We start from the raw sequence: 22,239 nt of genomic DNA on the forward strand, positions 1-22,239 counted from the left end.
TATAGTTATCCTCTGAGGGTAGCAAACGCTGCATGTGAAATGAGATCCTAAAAAATCTCATATCTGGAAAAGCCCCATGACACCGCGAGCCCCCTCCCACGGGCACCTTCCTCATGGTGTCAGAGGTGGAGACCCCCTCATGGTGACACATTCAACAGCCCCCTCGTGGTGACGCAGTGCCGCCCCCATCGTGATGATGCTCATTGTCACAGAGGCCCCTGCACTGTATCACCACACACCTTTATTCAAGTGCTTCTCGCCCAGTGTACAGCTCCCTGCAGGAGCGCTCCAGCCTCTGCACTTTCCAGGGCCCCTTGTATCCAGGAAGCCTGGCCTGGGGCCTGCTAGGCAGGTACCAAGGAGCAAAGCCATCAGTCATCACTATGGAGATGGGGACCTCTGGCCTCCGTGGAGCTTGATTCTGGGCCTGGCCGCCCTGAACTCTCAGGCCTGCAGCACCTAGCAGAGAACATGTTTTATGAGCCCCTGCTGTTAGGCAGAGCTGGGCTATACGTGCCCTGCTGAAGGGGTGATATGGGGAGGGCGAAGCAGTACCCCTCTTCCTTTCCCAGGCCTCCTTCCCCTTAGGCCCTTGGGCCCAAAGCCCAGGTCTCAGCTCTGCCCACTGCAGCTCCAGGATACATCCTCACTAGTCCAGGGCCTCAGAACCACCTGGGGAGGGCAGTCAGGGCAAGGATGTTGCCCCTACTTCTCTGACTGAGGAAACAGGTCCAAGGGAAGGCCCTGGCCTAAGGTCTTTCAGAGCCAGGACTAGATCCTGTCCTCTGACCATCCACTGAATCCCTTCCACTGAATGCCCATCCCTTCCAGGCCTCGCCAGCAGCACCCTGCCCTGCAGCGTCTGTGGAGCACCCCCAGGACTGTGCGTGTTCGTTGCCTGTGACTGCAGATTTGTACTCAGAGCTGGCTGCCCCCTTCCCTTCTCACTCCCACCCCTGCTCCTGGCCTCCAGCCCCAGAGGCAGCGGAGGGAGTGCATGCAGCCACTTACCTTCCTGCTCATCACAGCCTCCACCAGTGGCTCTTCAGTGTGTGGCTGAGGCTGGGAGAGATCTGAAGGTTAGCGCTCAGGGAGGGGGTGGGTGTCTGCTGGGGACCCGAGTGGGGGGTGAGCGGGGGTGAGTGAGTCTCATGCCCTCACCCCAGTGATCCATCTGTCTACGAGGCAGACTCTACCACCTCCTTTACCCACATTAAGCCATCCTCCCTCTTAGAAAGTCCTTCTGACAGCCTGACCTCGATTTTCACTACCCCTGTCTTGCCTTGATTTTCAGCGCTCAGCCTCGTCTAGTCCAGCAGGAGAAGAGGTGGCTTCTCCTGGTCTCCCATCCATTGGAGGGTTCCTAAGGAGTGACCCCTCTCAAGTCCTCACCTTTGACCTCCAGCCGGCAGTCCACAGATGCCTCCCCCAGCACATTGATGGCCTTGCAGGTGTAGACCCCGGAATCGAAGGGGCTGGGTTTCCGGATCTCCAGGGTGCAGACACCTTGCTCAGAGAGGGCGCGGTATTTGGGATCACCCTGGATGTCCATCTTGTTTTTCATCCAGATGATCCTGGGCTGGGGAAGCAAGGTCAGAGGAGAGCTGGGAAGTTTGTGGGCCAGGACGAGGCTCTCGAAGGCCATCCTCCACTTAGGGAAAGATGCCTGGGAAGATTCTTCAACCCCGGTGCCCCTGCCCAAGGCACAGCAGGGCCCTGCCCCTCACCTTGGGTGACGCTCGGACACTGCAGAAGAGCTGCGTGCTGTAGCCAGGGGTGGAGGTGTGGTCAGCCAGGGGCTGGGTGAACGAGGGGGCTTCTGAGAAGTCTCGCTCAACAAAACTTTTAGGTTTGGCAACAATATCTGGTTTGGAGGGAGAAAGTAGGGTGAATTTGAGGTTACAGGAGGAGACCTCTTAAGACTGACTTTATCCATTTTCTTAAAATCACTACAGCTTACACTTCGGTATGCCATTTAATCTACACAGCATTCCTTTGCAAGGATAAATTTGTCATCCCCAGTTGACAGATGGAAAACTAAGACTTTCCATAGATGAGGGACTTGCCCAATATCACGTAGTGAGTTTGCGGCTTACGCGATGGAAGGTCACATGATGACTATGGCTCTCTGAGCAGAGAGCTGGTGGTCTGGAGGAAAATTAAGGGCGGGAGACAATCCATTTCACCCCTGCCTCCTCATCTGGAGCCCCATGGCAGGACCCTAGGCTCCTGGGGTCTTTGGGAAGCCAGGCACAGCCAACATGCCGGAGCTTAGAGGCAGAACGTCTCAAAGAGGCAGAGGAAAGCCGGAACGACAGCTGGGTGAGTCACAGAGGGGAGGAGAGAGGGGAGTGGGCAGCAAAACCAAACAGATGAGATGATCCTGGCTGAGGGTGGAGACTAAAAACCCAGGGATTCTACATTTCATTTCTGTTTGTCTTTGGAGACTTGACTGGCTTTCTTCTTTTAAATGAAAATTTCTTCCTAATTCTGTGCAGTCCAGGCTAATGTGTGCTTTCTGCAGCCCGCACAGACTGTACGGGGGAGGGCCTTGGAGCACACAGCGGGACAGGGAGAAAGGGCTTGGAATTTCACATTTGACGCAAGAGGGCCATGTGCCTGTATAGAGACAGTAAATACCCATATCTCTCTTGTCCATCTATGTGGTGTTATATTAGGGTCGGGAGTTTGCTTTTAGCAAACTCACCAGTCTACCTATCCACACACATTGCCCTTCACAGTAGCTCCCTTGGGACACTGCACAGGCGACCCAATGACTGCTATGATGTTGGCAGCCATACAGCATCTTTAGAATAAGTGCACAGCCTCCCAAGGGGTGCTCCTCATTTGCATGGGTTTGCTCTGATGTGTTTGTTACAATCAATCAACCATGTCCATTTCTTTACAGTCACACGGTGTGAATGTGTGTGTGGGGGTAGCTGTGGAGTGGGTGTGGAGAGGGCAGCAAAAGCTCTGGCAAGTGGGCACCCATGAGAAGCACACAGGGAGGGGTGCTGACACACCAAGGAAACGTCAGAGACAGGGAGAAGGGTCAGCATGGCAAGGCCTAGCTTGGTTTCCGGGCTTGGACCCAGACCCACCTGTCTTCTGGATGTGGGCGAGCTCCTTGGTGACGGCCGCCGAGGCACTGAGTCCACACCGGTTTTCCGAGAAGACTCGGAAGGAGTAAGAGTTACCCACGATGAGGTCTGAGATAGTGCAGGTGGTCGGGTGGTAGCGCTCCAGCACTGTGAACCATTGCTGCAAGGACCCTGGGCCTGTCATCCTCACCTCCCCCCTGCCCTACCCCTCCCTGCTCCCCCTGTGGCCTCTGCCTCAGAGGGGCTTGTTCCACGCCCCAGCCCTGGGAGGCTGAAACATCCAGCTTTGGGTCTGAGGGACTTTAAATTGGGAGAAGGAACCCCTGGGAGAATGAGACCTTGCTGGGGTCTTCAGAGAATTCTAGAACTTTACTGGTCAAAATGTGGCCCGAGGTCCTGCAAAGTAAGAATCACCTGAGAACTTCATAGAAGTTCAGGATCTCAGTCCCCACCCCAGACCCACTGACTTAAGATCTGCGTTTTAGCAAGATTCCCAGGTGATTCATATGCACATTACATTTCCTGAAGCACTGCTCTAGAGCTTGAAGGGCCTCCGAGAGCCACCCTTGCAGTCTTCAGGAGGAAACTGAAACCCAGAGATGAAAGAGATTTGCCAAGAGCCACACAGGGAGTCAGGTTAGTGGTAGGCAGACCAGAGCTCTTCAGTCCGTGGACTCTTAGTGGACAGGCCTTCCCAGACACCTAGGCCACTTCTTCACCCACAAACCCAGCCCCAGTCAGACCTTCCTCCCCCCCTTACTCTGCTCCAGCGGGCCTCACCCCTGTCTTTTTGTCTGCCTTCTGCACTGTGTAGCCCAGGATCTCTGTGTTGCCTGTGTCCTGGGGTGGTGTCCACTCGAGGGCAGCGTTGCAGCCCCAGACATCCAGTAGCCTGATGCTGCTGGGGGATCCAGGTTTATCTGTAGGACCAGAGTGTGAGAGAGAGTGACGGGGAGGGCTGGGTTTGCTACAAAATCCCCCCACCCAAGATCTGGCTCTTATCACTCTCTCTTGGCCTGACCCCATTGGCCATCAGTTCTGGGGCAGGAGGTGAGGTCTCTGGGTCCCCAGCAAGTCAGCCCTGCCTCCCCTGGCCCCATACCGATCACCAGGATGTCGATGGCTGCCTTGGCCTCCAGGCCTTCCAGCTGTACCGTGAGCTCATAGCAGCCTGAGTCGGAGCGCTGGGCTGAGCGGATGAAGAGGATGGAGTCCTGGTCCCCGGTGCGCACATTCACCCGCTGGCTGTCCAGGGCGTGACCGTTGTGGGTCCACGAGGCCTGAGGCTTGGGATTCCCCTGGGAGGGAGGAGCCCTCAAGGTGAGCGCAGAAGGCGCCAGCACCCCACACCCACTCAGCTCCAGGGCTCCCTGTGCCAGGGGAGCTGGCCCCATTGGCCCTTCTGAGCAGGGGCAGCAGAGGCTAGAGCCACAGGTGCTGCCTAGAGCCTCATTCTCTGGATGTCCCGCCAGCCCCGGAGCCACCTGTCCTGTTCACCGGCTGGAGAATCACAACTGAGTCACGTATACAACAGAGGGAGGATGAGGCCATCTTGGTGGATGGGTCTCAGGCAGACCTCCACGGGGATCCTGACATTTCCTGGGCTCCTCTAATACACCTCACGCGGGGGCCCTTATTTCACCCAAGCTCTTATCCTGGGCAGGAGGCATACTCACCTGGAAGGGGATTTGCAGGTTAATCATCTCTCCCACCTGACGGACATAGGTCTGACGAAGGTGGCGGGGAACGCGGATCTTGGGGGCCTCTGCATTAAAGCGAGAGGCGAGGCTTAGCACAGCACGGGGCTGCTGATCGGAGGCTTCTGTGGCAGGGGCAGGGGACAACTGGAGAAGGTTGCTGGCTGGGCAGGAGGTCTGAGTGTGCTCTGAGGCTGCCTCCCTGTGGACAGGGCAAAGCTCACTCCCCAGATCCAGGGACCCAAATCCTCTGAGGCCCTTGGGGACTTGCGAGCCAGGAGGTTCCAGGAGGGCAGGGCCTCCACGGTGTGAACTGGTAGGCATCCGGGGCACTCCCTAGGTGCCCTGACCCTGCCAGGCTGGGATTTGCCCTGCAGCTCTGGTATTCCTGGGCTCCAGATGGGCCCCAGCTGGCTCCCTGGCTCCCCCTGGTGGGCAGCGTGCGCTGCGCCTGTGGGCCTGCATTCCCTGGAAGGGTGGCGACACTGTCTTCCCAGTCCCTCTGCCCTTCTGCTGTGAACAGCTCAGACCTTCAGAGAAGCCCCTGTGAGACCCATTTGCCCACTGCTCTGTCTCCAAGCCATATGGGAGGACTGGGATCTTTCCCTTTTTAAATGAAGCCAGAGCAGACCTACCCCCCTTCCTTCTCTCTTACTCCTGCCACTACCTTTCAGTCTGCGGTGGGGGAGTCCTTCCAGACACTTTACTTCAGCCCCATGCTACGGTAGAGAACCACCTTCCTATCACCTAATCAGGTGCAACTGCTGAAACTGTCGGGCATTCCAAGGGAAGCTGCAACAGCCCCTGCCACTCTCCCCCTGGGCGGGAGCAGGGGTGGTGGTAGCTGAGGCTCCTCAGTGGCAAACAGGTGGCAGCAGTTGGTCAGTGGCATGCAGGGCAGAGAGGGAGGAGACAGAAGGAACACGGTGTCTCTGAGGATTAGCTGTGCAGGCACTTGGCCCTGGGAGCATCAGGCGTGGAATGTTCCAGGGGCAGCTGCAGGGGGCCAGGAATGCTTGGCAGCTCCAGGTGGCTGAGGAGGGACAGCTGAGCAGCTGAGGACTCTGGACAGGGTCCCCACCCTGCCCTGCCCATGAGGGGGGTCTGGCTGGCTGCTCCCTGTTTATTCACAGCCTTCTCCCCTCTTCTCTCCAGGAAATCCCCTTCTCTCCTGCCAGAGGAATTTTAATGGAGTAGAGGGCGCTGAGTCTAGCGGACTCCTCCAGTGTTCGGCCTTGAAGTAGAGGACCCTGGCCCCTGCAGGCTCTCAGAGTCTGAGATCCCTGGGCCCTCAGAAAAGGTCCAGGATGCCCACCAACCCCACTCCCCAACAAGGAGGGCTTCCTGGCACTCCCAGGTTAGAATCGGTGAGTCCATATTAAGCTGCCAGGTGGCACCATGTCTCACCAAGACTCAAAGGAGGGGAAAGGCCTCTGGTTTTGAAAACCACCAGAAAAAGAGTCCCTGCTGCCTGGTAAGACATGAACTGGCCTGTGTGGGAGTCAGGTTCTGGGACTGCCACTAATAGGCTAGGTGACCTCAAGGGAGTCCTGGGTGCCTTTGGACCTGCTTGGCTTGGATGGACAAGCCGTGCCAGTCTACAGTTCTACACTCCCAACCCCCTGGTGCCCACATCTCTCAGGCCTTAGAGTTGAAAAGTATTTCCTTGAATCCAAACTTGACCTCCTTCTGTGGCCATGAAATCCCCTCTGTCTGGAGGCCTTGCCCAGAATTATGGGGTCAAGATGAGGAGGGGGGAACAAGGAGAAAGGTGGAAAAGGCCTCAGGCCACCTGCTGGCTTATGTCTCTTGTCACCTTGGGGCTCTGGGCTGTCCCCAGAAACCTTGGATCAGACCAAGTGACTCACTGCCATTAACAGACTGAAACCTGATCGGTCCTGGGAGGGCTTGAGGCTAATGCACCCTACAAATAGAAATCTTAGCAAGGGGACAGCAGCTGGCCTCCCAGGTTCCCAGGGCAGCACTGGCCTCTGGGGATGGAGAAACCTTCACCGGCCTATTGTAGGGCGTTAATCTTCTTCCCACTAGGGACGTGGTGCAGCAAGAGGCAAGCAAAGACTCCTATCTGGAACCCAGGCCATATGAAATGAGCAGAAAATGAGCTTCCATGGCCGCTGAAGGAATTAAGATTAGGTAGGAAGAATGAAATGACTCTAAGCATTGGGACTCTGAGGCAGGTGACCTGGGGAGCTTGAGCTCTCACTTCTGGAGGTCAGGAAGCTTGGGGGCTGGGCCATTCAGGGAAATGGCCTCTTTGACCTCTAGAGGCCCCTTGCTGCTGAGGAACCTGGGACTTTCTTAAGGCAGAATGGCGATAGCAGGTGGCTTGTGCACGTGAGTGTGGGATGGGGGGAAATGACTGCCCTGTTCGCTCTACCCATTGGCCTCAGTTTCTCCATCCATTAGATAAGGTACCTGGGAAGGGCTGGGGAGCAGGATTTACCAATGATCTCTTGGATGTGGACAGGCTGGTCCAGCACAGCTGGTGGGCCAGCCCCTGCAGAGCTCACTGCAGCCACACGTATGAAGAACTTGTCACCTAGAGCCAGGTTCCGCACGGTCTGCTGGGTCACCATCATGGGCCGGGAATTCACAGGCACCCACTCCAAGGCTGAGAGAAATGAAGAGAGTGCAAGGCCCTGGCTCCATGGCTGTGGGCACCCTTCTCAGTGGGGCTTCCCTTCTCGCTGATGATCTGAGGAAGCTGACCTCCCTTTCTGGGACTTATTTTCCCTTTGCTTCCTTGACTTCTTGTTGTCAAATGGCATCAAAGACACCTGACGTTAGAACCCTTGAGTGGTGGCCAGAGATGGGTTTGCCCGGAGCCCAGAGAGGGTTGGGCACATTTGCCAAATCACACAGCAAGGTAGGGGCAAAGGCAGCCACACGTATGAAGAACTTGACTGCCATGGAGGTGGATAACAGGATGCTGGCATGAGGAATTTGGCCAGAGCCGCCCGTCCCCTATTTCTCCTCACTCTCTCTTACAACTTACCCTCCCCCTCAGCTTCTTTTGCTCTCCACCTCCTGCTTGCCCTCCCCAAGCAGGGTCCTCTGAGACTTAGCACCTCCTTCATTCTCACAGAGGAGTGCCCCACTGTCACCTACCCTTTTATCTCTGTTACTCAGAGGCTTCCTGGAGCTGGAGGACAGGGGGCCTCCTAAGGCCGTTTGGACATCCTCCTGCTTTCAGAGGTGCGTTGGTGGAGCAAGAAGCTGTGTGTGAGTGGCCTGAGCGGACTGCTTCCTCTCCCTCTTTCTGTATCTCCCCTTGGACTGACCCAACTGCAGAGTCTGGGGGCTTGTCCCTGCTGCCCTCTAAGCCCACCTCCCCTGGGTGTATGCAGGGCTTAGCCCATAGCTCACCTCCCTCTCGGCGGAGTTCCAGAACATAGCCCTGGAGCCCCAGCTTCCCTAGCCTCTCCGGGGGTTCCCAGCTCACAGTCACCGAGCTGTCACTCACGTCCTCCACAGCCAGCAGCAGCGGGGCACTGGGGACATCTGAGGGAGAAGCAGGGGGAGATAAAGAGGTTCGTAGCCAAAAGCTCTCCCCGCACCACTCTCTGCCAAGGCTGCCTCCCTCCTCCACCTGCCCCGCCTCTTGTCACCTTCACTTGGAGGTGCGGGTTTAGAGGCTGCGGGGGCAGGTGCCTGAGGGGCAGGCTCCTGTGGTTTGGGAGCCTGCTCTTCCCCGGTAGACTTCGGTGCCGCCATTTCTCCAGAGGGCTCTGTCGTGGGCACATTTGCAGACTCAGAGGCAGTCTCCTCCGGACCACAGGCAAGGGCTTCCCGGGTGGCTTTTCCTCTCATTGCAAGGATTGCTGGAGGGTCGGGCTGGAGGGCGCAGGTAGTAGCACTGGAGGGTCTGTGCTTCCAGGGTGCCTGGGACACCCAGGTCCAGGCTTATATAGTCAGGGGGCTGCCCCACCCCCAGTCAAATGATTCCCAGCTGTGGGGTCAGGTCAGGCAGGGGGACTGGGGGGGTGCGTGGGGAGGCGCTGAAGCCAGGAATAGCTCTGGCGGAGGACTGCAAGGGTCCCTTGAGGAGTGCACGACCTCGTCCATCACCCCGACTGGATCTCAGCAGGCAGGGTTCTGGTGCCCAGATGGGAGGAGGGTACAGATCGGTGAGATGGGACATTGCCAGGAGCCTGCGCCAGGGGTCAGGGCAATGGGAACGAGAGCTTCCATCTGGAGAACGAACCCAGATCAGGCTCTGTGTGTTTGGCCTCTGGGGGACCACTTGTGCCCAGGGCTTCTCAGCTTGGGTGCTGGGGTTCCAGACAGCCTGGAAACAGCCTTCTCTTGGGAGCACTCCCAGCTTTGTCCCTAGGGTCCCACACTCCCCTGGTCCTCACATTCCCTGAGGTTGAGGGCCTAGAGAGGGAGGGAATTGGGATGCCCAAGGTGGGCCTGATTGGAGGAAGGTCTTCTAGCAATGGGACCCCAGGAAGGGAGTCTAAGGCCCCTGGTTACCCAGCCTCTCCAATCCCTGCTCTGGACCTCAGTTTCCCCATCTGTTACAGAGAACACTATGACAGTCCCCTAGCCCTTGGGGGTAAAATCAATTCATAAGACAGGTCTGGAAGAGACCTTGGAGGAGGACAGCACTCTGAGACTTGTATTCTTCGAAGCAGGACATCTGCATGCCACGGGGAAATGAGGCAGGTACACCCAAATTCCTAGTCATTGAGTCATTCATCCAATAAAACAGTAAGATTGGGAATGATTTAATAAGCCTGAAAATAACATGTGTCAGGGAGGAGGGGAAGTAACAAGAACTCTCATTGCTGGTGGGAGTGTAGATGGGAGCAATCTCTTTGGAAAAAGTGAGACAGTATCTAGTCAGATTGAAAATGTGCAAATTCTATGACCCAGCAGTTACACCCCCAGAAAGTCTCACACCTGTGCCCCAGGAGACATGCATGCAAACATTCACAGCAGCATTGTTTGTAACACCAAATCTGGAGAACACAGCTCTCCCTCAGCAGGGGAATGCCTAAATAACTGTGACATGTGTGTGCTCCTCTAAACCAAAAATGGAATATAAAATGAGCAAACTTCAGCTACATGGTTGATCTAACAGACATAACGGGGAGCAAAGGAGCCAGGCACAGAGAGCGATGAGACACCTTTCATATTCAATTCAGGCACGGGGAGCACCAGCTCTCTTCTTCAAGGGGTGTCTCTAGCGGGTGAGACCACAAAAGAAGGCAGGGAAGGTCAGGACAGTGCCTGCCTCTGGGCAGAGGGACAGGGAGGTATGTGACTGTGGAGTTTCAGGGGCACTAATGAGGTCTCATTTCCTGTCCTGGGTGGTGGTTACACAGGCTTTCACTGTATAGTAATTCTTTAAATTAAACAAATACATTTTACGCACTCTTTAGCTTGTATGATACATCCCATAATTTAAAAATCAATACACATGTAATTTATTTAGGTCCCTCAGTGGTATGCATGCTCTCCCCCTGCCCCGGGGCTTGGGGGCACAGGAGTGTGGCCACCTCTCACCAGTGGCTGTCCTTGTTGGGGAGAGGCAGTGGAGGGCCAGGGGAGCCTCCAGATCCTGCCCTGCTTGGGTGCCCGTGCCCTCTGCCGGGTGACTCAGTGTCCTGCTGGGCAGTCCTCCAGGACTGGAGACCCGATCTCTATCCCTGGCCTCTGACTCTGCAGCTATAAGTGAATGTGACTAACTCTGCAGGACCCTGAGTCAGCCCTCCAGAGACTGTCTCAGGATGGGGGAAGGGTGGCCAGGGGAGGTAGGGTGGGGGTTGACTTCCCTGGAGGACTCACAGCCCCTGGCTTTTCAAAGACCCCTGTGTGGTAGAGTAGGCAGTGGGCAGGGATGAGGGAATGCTTGGCCCATTGGCCAGCAGTGAAATGCCAGGTACCCCTGAAGCTCTGGCCAAGTTCTCACTCTCTTTTCCTTTAGCTTGGCAGTGACCTTGGGATCAGTTGCATCTGCCCTGCTCCAGCTGGTTCAGATTTCAGGGAGGCCGATAGGTATTTTCTTCCCCACACCTCAAACCAGTGTCACAAATCACTAGGCCAAATCACAGATAATCCAAACACTAGGGAATCCACAGATAAATTCTCTTTGGTTTTGGAGCATGCAGCTGAACTCTCTTGGGATACAAGGCATGTTTGGGGCTCTGGGAGTTCACAGAAACTGCTGAGAACATCTCTACTTCATAAAGCCTGGAAGGCTGGCTGGTCTGCGCTCATCCCGTTTGACTCATCCCGTCCCATCTGGCCCCCACCTCATGTCCCAGGCTCAGCTGAGGAGTCTTGGTCTCTGCATGGGCTGAGGGCTATGTCCCAAGAGGGGAGAGACAGAGGGCTGGGTTACAGCCCTAGGACATCTGACTGATTTCAGTCCAGCAATGGAAAGGGTTCCTCTAAGGTAATGAGCAACTGGTCACTGAGAGTGTGGGGGGAGGTTGGAAGGCTAGCTCTCAAGCCCTGTAGAGACTCTAGGCCTGGGACGGAGGGAGAGTATGTGAGATAACATAGGTGTCTCCTTCTAGCCGTGAGAGTCCAGGGTCAGGGCTCTCTCTAACCTGACCCTGTGTTGGCTCCTACATCTCCCCGAGGTGAGAGGAGATGAAGGGTTGGTGTTAAAGGGTTTCATTCCTAGTGCTTGCTAGCCCCTGGAAACAGAAAAGGCTTCTTTCAACAAGGAACTGTATCGAGAAGTCTGGACGACAATGACTTTAAGATCCGGAAGCCCATCAGCCCTCTTGGGTTAAGTCCATGACTGATGGGTCTGGCGATGCTTGCCTCTTTGGGGGACTTCTTGGGGCCCGGCAGAGGACAGGGTGGTCTCATTTTCCGCAGCTCAGGACTACCCAGCCTGAGAGAGAGGAATCCAGAAGAGATGGGGGAGGTGAGCCCCGTGGGTCCAGTGGGACCACAAAGATAGACTGAAGCAAGCGCTAGTAACTGGCGGGCCCCAGTGCTTTATTGAGCAGCTGCAGAATCAGGAAAGGGAAGTGGAGTGGGGACCTGATTATGGCCCTGAGTAAAGGTTTCAAGCTGGGCTTTGCAGAGGATATAATTAGCGTGGTCGCTGCTTCTTGTAAGATATTTCACTCTGCAGTGGTACAGCTTGCCAAAAGGGTGTCCTTAGGCATAGAGGCCTGGGGGTAAGGGAGTGGAAGAAATCTCCTTGTGTGGGGCCTGGAGGAGTTGAGCATGCTCCTTAATCAGCAGCTATGTGCTGACCCCGTGTCTTACACTGTGCTGGTCCCACAGCCCCACTCCTACCTGCCTGTCCACCAGAGCTGAGCTCAGATGGCAGAGCTGTGGCCCTCCGCATGGGCCCAAGGAAGGGAGACTGAAGCTCAACAGGGGACCCAGCAGGGCAGGTGATCAGGCTCCTAGCCAGTCAGGGCCAAGTGATCTCTGCTCCACTGTGTGCCCAAGAACCGAAGGCTGCACCTCAGCAGCGCATCCTCGATAGCGCTGGTGAGAGGGAAGTGCAGATTCTGTCCGCAGAAGGTGCCCTGAAAGTCATCCAAGTCCAGGGCCCACACCATGGCGCCAGCCAGCTCCCTGTTCCTCAGGTACCGCACCTGCTCTGGAGACCCAGAGCAGGCAGGGCTGGGTTCCCTGGGCCAGGGTGCTTATGGAGGGTGTGCTATCTGGACACCTCCCCATGGGAGAGAAAAGCAGACACCTGAGACCCCAAACACCTCTGTAGCCAAGCCCCACCCTCGGTGCAGGGGGCTTCCCTCCCCCTCTTCAACTTGGGGTGTGGTCTTAGGTACATACCTTGTTTTTGATGCTCTCCTGGTCGTCATACCCCACCCACTGGTTGCCCTTAGTGGCATAGGGGACCTGCTGACCAAGGAGTCTATGGACCGTGGCTCCGCGGAGAAAGTCACAGATCTGAACAGAGAACAGGGCAGGCGTGGTGTGGGGAGCTGTGCTGAGACTTTGCGGGTCACCAGGGGGACACCACAGCCCAAATCTCTCAGCCCCTTGCTTCTTCCTGCAGGCTACATCTTCCCCTAGAGACTGCAGGCTTCGCACAACTTTACTTAAAACAGATGCAAAGATCCCAGGATTCTGTAGCTGCTGTAACCTGAGGGCATTATGGGGGCTCTGATTAGCTTCCTGCATCTTAAACAGGGATGTGGGAAATAGTGCTTTGACACTGAGGACCGGCCCAAGGCAGCACAGAGCAGCAGAGGATGGGCCGAAACAAAAGAACCTACCTCTTGGCCATTGTTTTTTCCTGGGCTAGAAGGAAGGCCCCAACTTAGTGGCCAGAGTGGGTGCAGACAGGATGTGCCTGGCCTCCTCCTCCCTCTTCTCCAGAGTGCTAGGTCTGCTGGAACATTTTTTTTAATTTCCAAAGGAGTACAGTGTGGGTGGGGTGGGAGGCTCAGCTTCCCCGGGGCTGCGGGTGCCCCGGGAAATCTTACCTTCTCCCCAGCTCATACCTCATAGTAGGTGAGGGTCCCTTTCTCCTTGGTGAACCGACCTGGTATTCCTGGCCCTGAGGTCGGGGCTCCCACATCTGTCTTGGAAGAGGCCAGGGTGAAGCTCCTCCCAAAAGTGGAGATACCCATCACCAGCTTATTGGCCTGGGCGCCCAGCCTCAACACACAGCTCACAGCGTAGTCCTGTGGGTGGGTAGGGCAGGACAGTTTGAGCAGTTAGATGCTGGTGGTCTAGGAGGGGAAAGGTTGTGCAGTTCCCACTGCTGCCTTGAAAGGTGGAGTTCCAGGTCTAGACGCGTCTGGAATTCCCTTCCTTCTGGGAACCTATTATGTCAGTCTAAAAAGCATTGTGTAATTTCAGTCTTGAAAAAAATCCTCTTAGGTATAGGAAGGGATTATTACTGTTCGATAGTTGCAGAACTCTGGCGATTGGCCCAGGTTACACAGCAAACAATGGCAGGTGTAGACTAGACTCTTGCCCTCTCAGCCCCCAGCCTTCTCTGTGCTCTCTTCAGTCTGCCCTCTGCCTTCACTAGGTCCACCCTACAGGCCCGTCAGGAGATGTCCTGACTCTTTATGGAAGAATCACCTCCCCAGTTCCCAGAGCTGTGGAGAATGCATAAACTTTGGGCCTCAGTTTCCTCATCTGTGAGGTGGGCCCTATAACCCCTCCCTTGCAGGATTACTGAGGAGTGGAGAGGTTGGTGTCTGAGCTCTGGCAAGTGTCATGTCTGTGGTCCCCTCTCAGCCCTCCCTCCTTTGGGACACTCACAGCATTGCTGAATCTGTCAGAACTTGTATCTTCCCGGCCCCGGAATAGGGGGCTGTGATGTGCTATGGTCTGGCACCACGCTCCATGAAAGTCGTAGGTCAGAAGGCTGATGAAGTGCAGGTGTCTGTGGAAGGGTGGATGCAGGGCAAGGCGAAAAATTGAAAAAGCACGCCACCCTAGCAGGATGTGAGCTGGAGAAACAGGCAGCCAAGAGAAAAGCCATTAACCCCAAACCCAGCAGAACCCAGTGACCTGCTGTCTAGGCTGCTGGACCACCTCCCTTGTGCCACACTGGGACGTGGGTTCAGGGTCCCACAGGAGCATTCAAGGCAAGAATGGGGTCCTTCCAATCCACCCCCAGCACACAGTTGAGAGCTGGCCTCCAACACACGTCACCCCCTCCACTCCAGCCACATTCATCTTTGAGAAAGCAGATTACAAGTGGCATCAACAGCTAGCCTTGTCGGGAGAGAGCAGGATCAAAGGATGGCCTGAACCTATGATTCCTCCTGGTGGGAAGTAAGGTTTCCACACACAAAGGTGGAGGGTCTGCAGGTGGATTGCATGAACATGAGCTTCAGGTGTTTGGGGCAAATGGTTGAGAGCCACCTCATTCCCACCCTCTAAGTGATCAATTAAAGCACCAAGTCTACACTCCCTAAGACCCTAAAGAAGATTCTAAAGTCAGAGCGAAGAGCCTTTGTCTCTCACTCTTGGGTTTCCTAAGACCCATGCCGTTGTTCCACCGAGAGGTCAGCCTGCTTGGCTGGGGACTGCTCATTCTCACGCATGAGGAGGCAGGGCGAGGAGGAGGGGCGGGGTGAACAGGAAAGGGAGGGGGCCACCTGCATGTGACAGCACTGTGTGGACTCCCCAGCAGCCTAGAAATGAAAGGTATCATTACTGCTGCCTTGCCCCTCCAGAGACTAGTGATTGGCTGGTTTGTATAACTTTCCCTGCTTCCTTTTCCACAAATACATACATTCATAACGACTTTCTCATCTGAGCAGCGCAATACCCCAAATGAAAAGGAAGGATAGGGATCGTTTTGCCCCGTTTGACAGATGGGGAGGCTGAGGCACACAGAGGGGAAGTGACTTGCTCAAGGTCACACATCTTTGGAGAAACTGGGACTAGAAGCCCAGTCTTCTGATTGTACATGGAGTGCTAGGGCAGAGTGCATCAGGAAGGAGATTCACCGAGATATCTGGGCGATGTCATAGCCTCTGTCAATGGCAATCTTCCCAGCAGACACTGCCGCGCTGAGCAGGAGTTGCTCTGCTCCTGCCTGGGCTTCCCTTGCAAACTCAGCCTCCATTTCCTGTTGGGAGAGAGGCAGGTGAGTGACAGCAAGCCTTGAGGCGAAAGATCTCTGAGCATGTAATTGGCCTTCGCTGTCTGCTGTAATCTCCAACCTGACTGGAGCTCAGTGGGAACGATAAAGTGGTCTCATCCTCAGACTCACCCATCTTTTTCCTAAAAAACTGTTTGGACCAATCTCGTCCCTACACCCCGTGCATACTCATCAACACTCAATTATTCTCTGTCCTGGAGGGACCATGAGGATAGAGAGTGATCCCACTTGGTCCTCAGATGATGCTGGAAGATATTTACCTGTTGGTCTGTGCTTTGTTCAAGCTTATAAAGGAGAACACAAAATTAAAGTGATTTATATTGTACCATGAACAGTTTGTTTAAATGATCACTCTGTCCCTGGGGTAACTGAGTACCTCTGATGCAGTGCATGCTGGGGAGTGGGCAGTGTTGGTTTGGGAATGAATACAGGCAGTGAGGAATGGGTTCTCCGCTTAGTGACCTCTGCCTCTTAGAACCCCACCCTACCTCCCACTGTTGTCAAAAAATGTCTTCCTTGCTGTGTGAGATCTCAGGACACAGGCTTGTTTGTCTTATCCCTGGTCCAGATCTCAGGACCCTGCAGCAAAGAGGCCTCAGTCCCCCTTTGCCTGCCTCAGGAGAGTATCTCTGAAGACAGCTTTTGCCCTCCCCACTCCCTGATGCTCCCTACCTCCCTGCCCTTTTCCCTGACCCAACCAGCACCTTGACCAGAGAGGTGAGATGCTGCTCGTCCCTCCGCCTGGGGTAGAGCCAGGCTCGGTCCAGTCCATCAAAGCCATGGGTCCGCAGAATTGGTGGCACCAGCTTGATGAAAGTTCTGCGACTCCAGGTGTTGGAGGCTATTTTGGAAAATCTAGAACTGAAATCAGCCCAGTAGAGGGCTCAGTACCAATACGCTGGGTGTCTTAGCCCTCTGGAAGGGTCTCTGGGCATGTGGAGCTGGGAGTCTGAACACACACAGCTCTAGGAGGGCATGGTTGGGACAGGACCCACCTCCAATTATCTTAGAAAGACCATGTGCTTTGGAGCCAGATATCCCTGGCTCTATCACCTACTAGCCAAGCCACTTTGAGCAGGTTATAACCTGAGCCTCAGTTTTCTCATCTGTAAAATGGGCATAAATGTAACATCTCACAGTGCTATTATGAGGATTACATGTGATAATGGTTGGATAGGATGCCTGACACATAGTAACAGCTCAGTAAATGAGAGCTGCTATGGCCATCTTTGCCCCCTTTTTAAAGCCTGCTCCAATTCTACCCACTCCAGGATGTCCTCACAGGGTCTCCACTCCCAAATTTCCCATTCATTCCATCTCTCTCCTTCTCCTTAGGACAGTATCCCTCGCCGCCCCAAATTTCTTTGTTTTCATGTCTGAGAAGTAGTAAAAAGGGCATTGGCTGCCACCTTGCTGTGTGACTCTTGACAAGTTCCTTTCCCTCTCTGCGCTCTGATTTCGTGGTTGTACATGAGGCAGGCTCCTGACAACCATTCAGACCCCTGTGCCTGACCAGTCTGGGGTCCCTGTGACCCCCATCCAGTGAATGAGGAGAAAGCTATGCCTCCTCCTATTCCATCAACCTCTGGGGGATGAGTCATCCTATCTTTGAGAACCAAAGTTCCATCCTCCAACAGATAGAAGGGTCTTCAGGTTGGGATTCCTGTGGGGCACAGGGAGGCAGGAGGGCAGGGGTTGAGTGAAGTTGCTGTGACATGGGGTGGCCCCACATTTAGGAGGCTGTATCAGGCTTCTAGCTTTGGGTGGGAGGCTGAATCAGGCCTCTGAGGTCCTTCCAACCCTGAGATTCGGTATTCTAAGACTTTCTAAGCATTTGTGGCAGTTACTCTGAGATATGTTGCCCATATTTGTTCCCTCCAGCGGGGAAGCCAGGATATGGCAAAATAGAGTCATAAGGACTTTCTCCGTGGAGAGGCACCCTCAGAGGATGGAGAGGGGTCCTTTTCCCAGGGGAGCTCAGCTGTACCTTCTTCTACGGTCTCCTTCTACACCCTGACACCTGCTCTCATCACTTCTTCCCACTTAAGCCAAGGCCCTCCAGTTCTCCACCCAGAGGTGAGTACTGGGGACCTCGCCCACCCTCTTGAGCAGGAGTACGCTGCCCTGAGACCAGCCCTGCTAACCCTCCATCTTCCTCCTTCCCTGGCCAGCCAGTGGCCCAACCTGTTCTTGAGTGTGTTCAGTGTGTCATAGAGCGTCACATCATTCCACTCCCAGGTGTCAATCGCATTGTTGCTTATGTTGGCAAAGCTGTAGATGATGTGGGTACAGAGGAAGGGGTCGATGGCGTCTGGGAAGCAGCTCCCATCACCCCCGCCCCCCGCCCCCGGTACTGGGACCAGCTGGTGTAGTAGCAGATCAGCTTGTATGCAGCACCTGAGGAGAAGGCCAAGATTGAGCCAGGGACCCTCTGGCTGAGCCCTGAGCTGAGCACTAATGGGGTTTTTGGGGGGCGGGGTTGATGGGCAGAATTGTGAGCAAAGTTAGAATTCTAAATGCAAAGGGCTGGCTCAGGGGAGTCCTCTGTCTGATGAAAATAAGGTCTATTTTGAAAATGCTTAGAAAAGATCAAATATAGTAGATAAACATACTGCAGACTAAGAACAGAAAACTGTATGGGGTGAGGGGGTGTCAATGAATAAAGATGAAATGGGACTTGGTACAAGTAAAGAAGGCTTCCTGGAGGCAGTGACTTGGAAGGAGAAGAGGGACCCGACAGCCATATCAGAAGACCCTGGCCTTCAGGCGAGAGTCTTGCAGGACCTTCAGTGGAGTCCTTGATCTGAGAGGCTCTGGCCCATCTCTTCTCTGCCTTCCTGTGGGAGTGCCCCTAACTTGTAACCCACCCAGAATGGCAGCCCCCAGGCCCCTTCAGTCCATCCCCCGAGCTGGGGCACAATATCCCAATGGACCCGGAAGTTCCTCCTCCCCGCTCATTCTAATTTTTCCTGCTGCAAAGTAGGCCTTTTCTGCCCTCTTGACTGTGGAGGAATAACTGGGCATCACTCATCCATGCTGCTACTGGTCTCCTGTTAGTGGTTCCCAGTAAGCGATTAGTTGAAGCTTTCATTGAACCTGAGCCTTTGAAAGTTTTTAATTTTCAAAAATTTTAAATATACAGAAAAGTAGAGAATAGTATAATCAACACCTATATACTCATCACCTTGGTTTAACAAATGCTAATATTTCTGAACCATTTGAATCACAGAAGAAACTGGAAAAGCACTACCTCAGTGGCAAGGTCCCTTCCACACAGCCCTCACCACACCCCCACTTCCCGTGACTTAAAAGGGGTTACTTACAGCTCTGGGGCAGCACCAGGACCACAAAACCTGAAGGGAGACCCCCTGCAAGTACCTCCTGCCCTTCCCCCTGCTCCCTGCACCCCCCACCATAAAGGAATCGAGGGCCTCCTCACACCCGCCTCCTCATCTCTCCCCCCAACAACTCTGCTACCCCTCCCACAGCAGGTAGGAGGCCAGCCCCTCTGCAGAGCGGCTCTGTGGCCAACCCAGAGACCTGTCTGAGCCACCCTCAGACCCATCCTGGCTGCAGCAGAGGGGGGCACGGCATGGCCTCTTCCTTTGCCCTCAGGCTCCTGGTGCCCAGCTGCCTAGACAGGACGCTTCCCTGGGCGTCCAACTTCCTTTTATACCTGTCCCACTCCACTCCCCCGCACCCCAAACCATGCCATGTACAGAACTGAGCTGTGTGTCAGTGAAGGAACTAGCAGGCTGGAAAGTGGCGGGGCCGAGCACTGCGGGCCGCCTGAGGTGGATTGAGAAACCCTGGGGAGTTCTGAAAACGTGGGCCAGGTCTTCCTGAGGCACCTGCTGGCAGAAAAGCCATCAGGGGGATGATCTGGGGGCTCCTGTGGCCAGTAACTCAGCCTCCCACTCACCTTCCTCCAAAAGCCAGCAGTTTCCGGGCTTTTCTGGCAGCCTCTACTTTTGCCTCTCCAGCCCTCTGTCCGGGCCCTTGGCCAGGTTGAAACTGGGCACAATTGAGTTCTGTAACCAGCAGTAACCCCCGCAAAAGGCTGTTATTTATTCTCTCCCTGAGCCCAGCAGCACCCTGCCTGACCCACTCCCCCTCGCCAAGCTGTTTCCCACAGCTGGCCTGTGCTGATTATTTTAAAGAAAGGCTGGAGAGGAGTGGGAAATTGCTGAGAATGCTCTGAGACCTGGTGCCGCTTTGCTTCCTTTTTGAAAGGCCCGTTAAAATGAGTATGAATCTGGCAAGCCTGGGGCTGCAGTGAAGTACCAAGGAGTAAAAATTCAGGGAACTCTTGATTTCCCCCAGGAGCAGACAATCTCAGGAGATGCATAATCTCCACACTCTCAGCTCCTCTCTGTTGACACCTGAGTGTAATGATGCCACCCCTTTCTAGATCCTTCAGTGGTTTCTTATCACGCTTCAGATAAGAACAAAACTTCTTAACAAGGCTCTGCATGATTTGTTCCCTGTTTGTGGGTACTTTTTTTGGGCCAAAGATCCTGGACAACTCCATTCTTTGCAGGCTATAAATTAATTAATAGGCCGGGAGTGAAAAGTTCAGAACTCCAATTGCCAGAATGGGACAGAGGGCTTCTGAACAGATACCTTTATTTTTACAATCATATTAGGTAATAATCCAATGTTAGCCACACTGATTTCACAGTCCTCTCTTGGTGAGGTCTCTCCCTCTGTCCCCCTTCTCTTCCTTCCTCTCCCTAGAAACTGAAACATCTCTTTATTAAGAGAAATGGTCAGAAAGCAGTTTGTCCAGAGTCATACTCACGAACACTAAAGGGTCATGGCTTCACCCTCTTAAGGCAACTAGCCTTCTTTTGTACCCTAGATGATTGACAGCAATGATAGTCCATGACAACTTTCCCTTGTTTGTTTAGGGCACTGGGAAGTGGACTTCCTTTAATCTCTAATAGAAAGTATTACAAAGTAGTAGGCACGTAAAAATGTTCATAACAGGGTGCAGGATGTTAAGAAAACACCCAAGTTCACTCTCTTCCTTTGTTAAAAATTACTTCATAGGCACAGATTAGCCCAAGCCTTGTCCTGTCCTCCCCCAAAGCCAGTTTATTAGTTCCACATGTCCTGCATGAAGGTGGCATTGTCATAACAGCCAAGACATCCCCTGGGCCTGCCCCAGCAGGATTGGCCAAGGGTCCCATGGCACACCACCTCTCAGCTTCATCTCACGCCATGCCCCCTTCACTCCATATACTCATCCATTCATGCCTTCTTTCTTATATTTGCTCTACTCTCTCCCACCATAGTGCCCTTTTATATGTCATCTACTAGCCTGTCAATAACTATGAAGGGCCTGAGATTTTATACTACTTGCAAGTTAATGAGATAGACAGAATCTCATGGATTCTGGCAGAAGACACAAGAACCCGAGGTCAGAGACAAAGGACTTATTCATGGCACGTCAAGCAGCATGAACTTCATGTTTGCATCACTTCCTGTGAAGAGGCAGCTATTTTGAGTTGCTGCCTAGGCATTTTACAGTATAACTCCGCTCACACCCAGAGTCTGGACATTTAGATAAGGACCTGAGTTTAGGATTCCAGCCACAAGGTCCTGCTTTGCATTTCCCAGGACACCTTTTGAAATAAGCACTTAAAGTTGAGCCCTGGAAAAGTTAGTGGTGCTCCCCAACCACCTTATAAGTAAAAGGCGCTTACTCTCTGTCTCCTGCTGGCTTGTGACCCAGGACAGAGGACTGCCCCCGCCCCCAGCTCAATGCACACCTCCCTCCTCTGTTTCTGGAATCTGTAAGTAATAAATCTTGTCACTTTACTTTCTTTGTGTGAGTGTATTGAAACTGTGCCTTCAATCAAAACTGCCCTGGGGTTTTCATTTCCCCAAAGCGGAAGCTCAGACAGTGAGGGAGTTACCTGCCCACTCTGTGTGTACGGTTTGTGCATCCTTATTCAGCAGGTCATACTCTGCATATGCTTAATTAAACACTCCTACTCATCCTTCAGATTGCAGCTCAGCAGGCACCTGTGGAAAAGGCAGACTCCCTAGTGAGGGATAACCCCTATTGGGTCTGTCAGTGTACTTTGTACCTCTCCTCCTAGCACGTGACTCGGTTATAATTTTACATCTCGTGTGTCAGTGTGGATGTCATTAATGTCTGCCTCCCTCACTAGACTGTAAACTCAGTAAAGGCAAGGACTGTGTCTGTTTTATTCACCTTTGTGTCCGTCCCTAGTACTTGACACATAGTAGATGCTTAGTAAAGTATTTATTGAACGACCGAAAACATGAATGATCTCAAGATGGTACATAACTCCAAACTCTTCTATTTTGTTTGGAACCTGAAATTCTAGAAATTTCATCTCTTTCAATAGTTCTTGTCACCTTGTGAATAACCCACACAGGAGGTACGATGAAATCGCAAAACAAACATCCTGACAATTTTTCCCTGGTCCAATTGTTCTAAGCCCCCACGCTGCTCTTATCATTCGTTTACTCATTCAACCAATGCTTACTGAGCACGCACAGTTGCCTTGCACCGTGGGAGGTGGTGAGGGCAGAAAGGTGAGCGAAAACAGAGAATCAGTGCCTGTCCTCATGAAGTACATGGTCTGGCAAAGAATATGGACATTAAACAAAGGATCACATAAATTATTACAACTGTGAAAAGTTCAACAAGGCAATTCTGAGGGTTAGGAGAGTTTATAAAAGGCTACAGGTGGTCAGGGAACTCTTCCTTGGGAAATGATGTTTCAGCTGAATTGTGAAGGAACAGGTACTAGCTTGGCAAAAACATGTAAGACAGGAGAAACAGAAGAAGCCTGGGGTGGGAAGAGGCTGC

General features: G+C 53.7%; 3 protein-coding genes across 3 annotated transcripts in view; 1 reads left to right on the forward strand and 2 right to left on the reverse strand.

Moving 5' to 3' along the window:
- Nucleotides 1-2,493, forward strand: part of ADORA1 (adenosine A1 receptor) — a 36,888-nt gene extending 34,395 nt beyond the window's left edge. The window contains exons 3-4 of the transcript XR_003427930.1: nucleotides 832-1,079; nucleotides 1,295-2,493. The gene's annotated coding sequence lies outside the window, so the exon portion shown is untranslated. The remainder of the gene's footprint in view (nucleotides 1-831; nucleotides 1,080-1,294) is intronic.
- On the reverse strand, nucleotides 223-13,580 carry MYBPH (myosin binding protein H). Its single transcript, XM_027082669.1, has 12 exons — nucleotides 12,593-13,580; nucleotides 8,428-8,653; nucleotides 8,186-8,320; nucleotides 7,263-7,430; nucleotides 4,778-4,866; nucleotides 4,204-4,399; nucleotides 3,882-4,021; nucleotides 3,102-3,261; nucleotides 1,728-1,864; nucleotides 1,393-1,579; nucleotides 1,012-1,062; nucleotides 223-459 (listed from the first exon to the last, which is right to left on the reverse strand). Exons 1-11 carry the CDS (start codon nucleotides 12,941-12,943, stop codon nucleotides 1,046-1,048), a joined length of 1,806 nt encoding a protein of 601 aa, XP_026938470.1. The 5' UTR covers nucleotides 12,944-13,580; the 3' UTR covers nucleotides 223-459; nucleotides 1,012-1,045.
- CHI3L1 (chitinase 3 like 1) lies at nucleotides 13,261-20,617 on the reverse strand. Its single transcript, XM_027082646.1, has 6 exons — nucleotides 20,613-20,617; nucleotides 17,577-17,789; nucleotides 16,097-16,253; nucleotides 15,238-15,359; nucleotides 14,039-14,162; nucleotides 13,261-13,449 (listed from the first exon to the last, which is right to left on the reverse strand). The coding sequence occupies exons 1-6, from the start codon at nucleotides 20,615-20,617 to the stop codon at nucleotides 13,261-13,263; spliced, it is 810 nt and encodes a 269-aa protein (XP_026938447.1).
- Nucleotides 20,618-22,239: the final 1,622 nt, after the last annotated feature.

Source organism: Aethalodelphis obliquidens, unplaced genomic scaffold, assembly GCF_003676395.1.
Source record: "Aethalodelphis obliquidens isolate GAN/ISIS:26980383/991018 unplaced genomic scaffold, ASM367639v1 scaffold48, whole genome shotgun sequence".
Classification (NCBI taxonomy): Eukaryota; Metazoa; Chordata; class Mammalia; order Artiodactyla; family Delphinidae; genus Aethalodelphis; species Aethalodelphis obliquidens.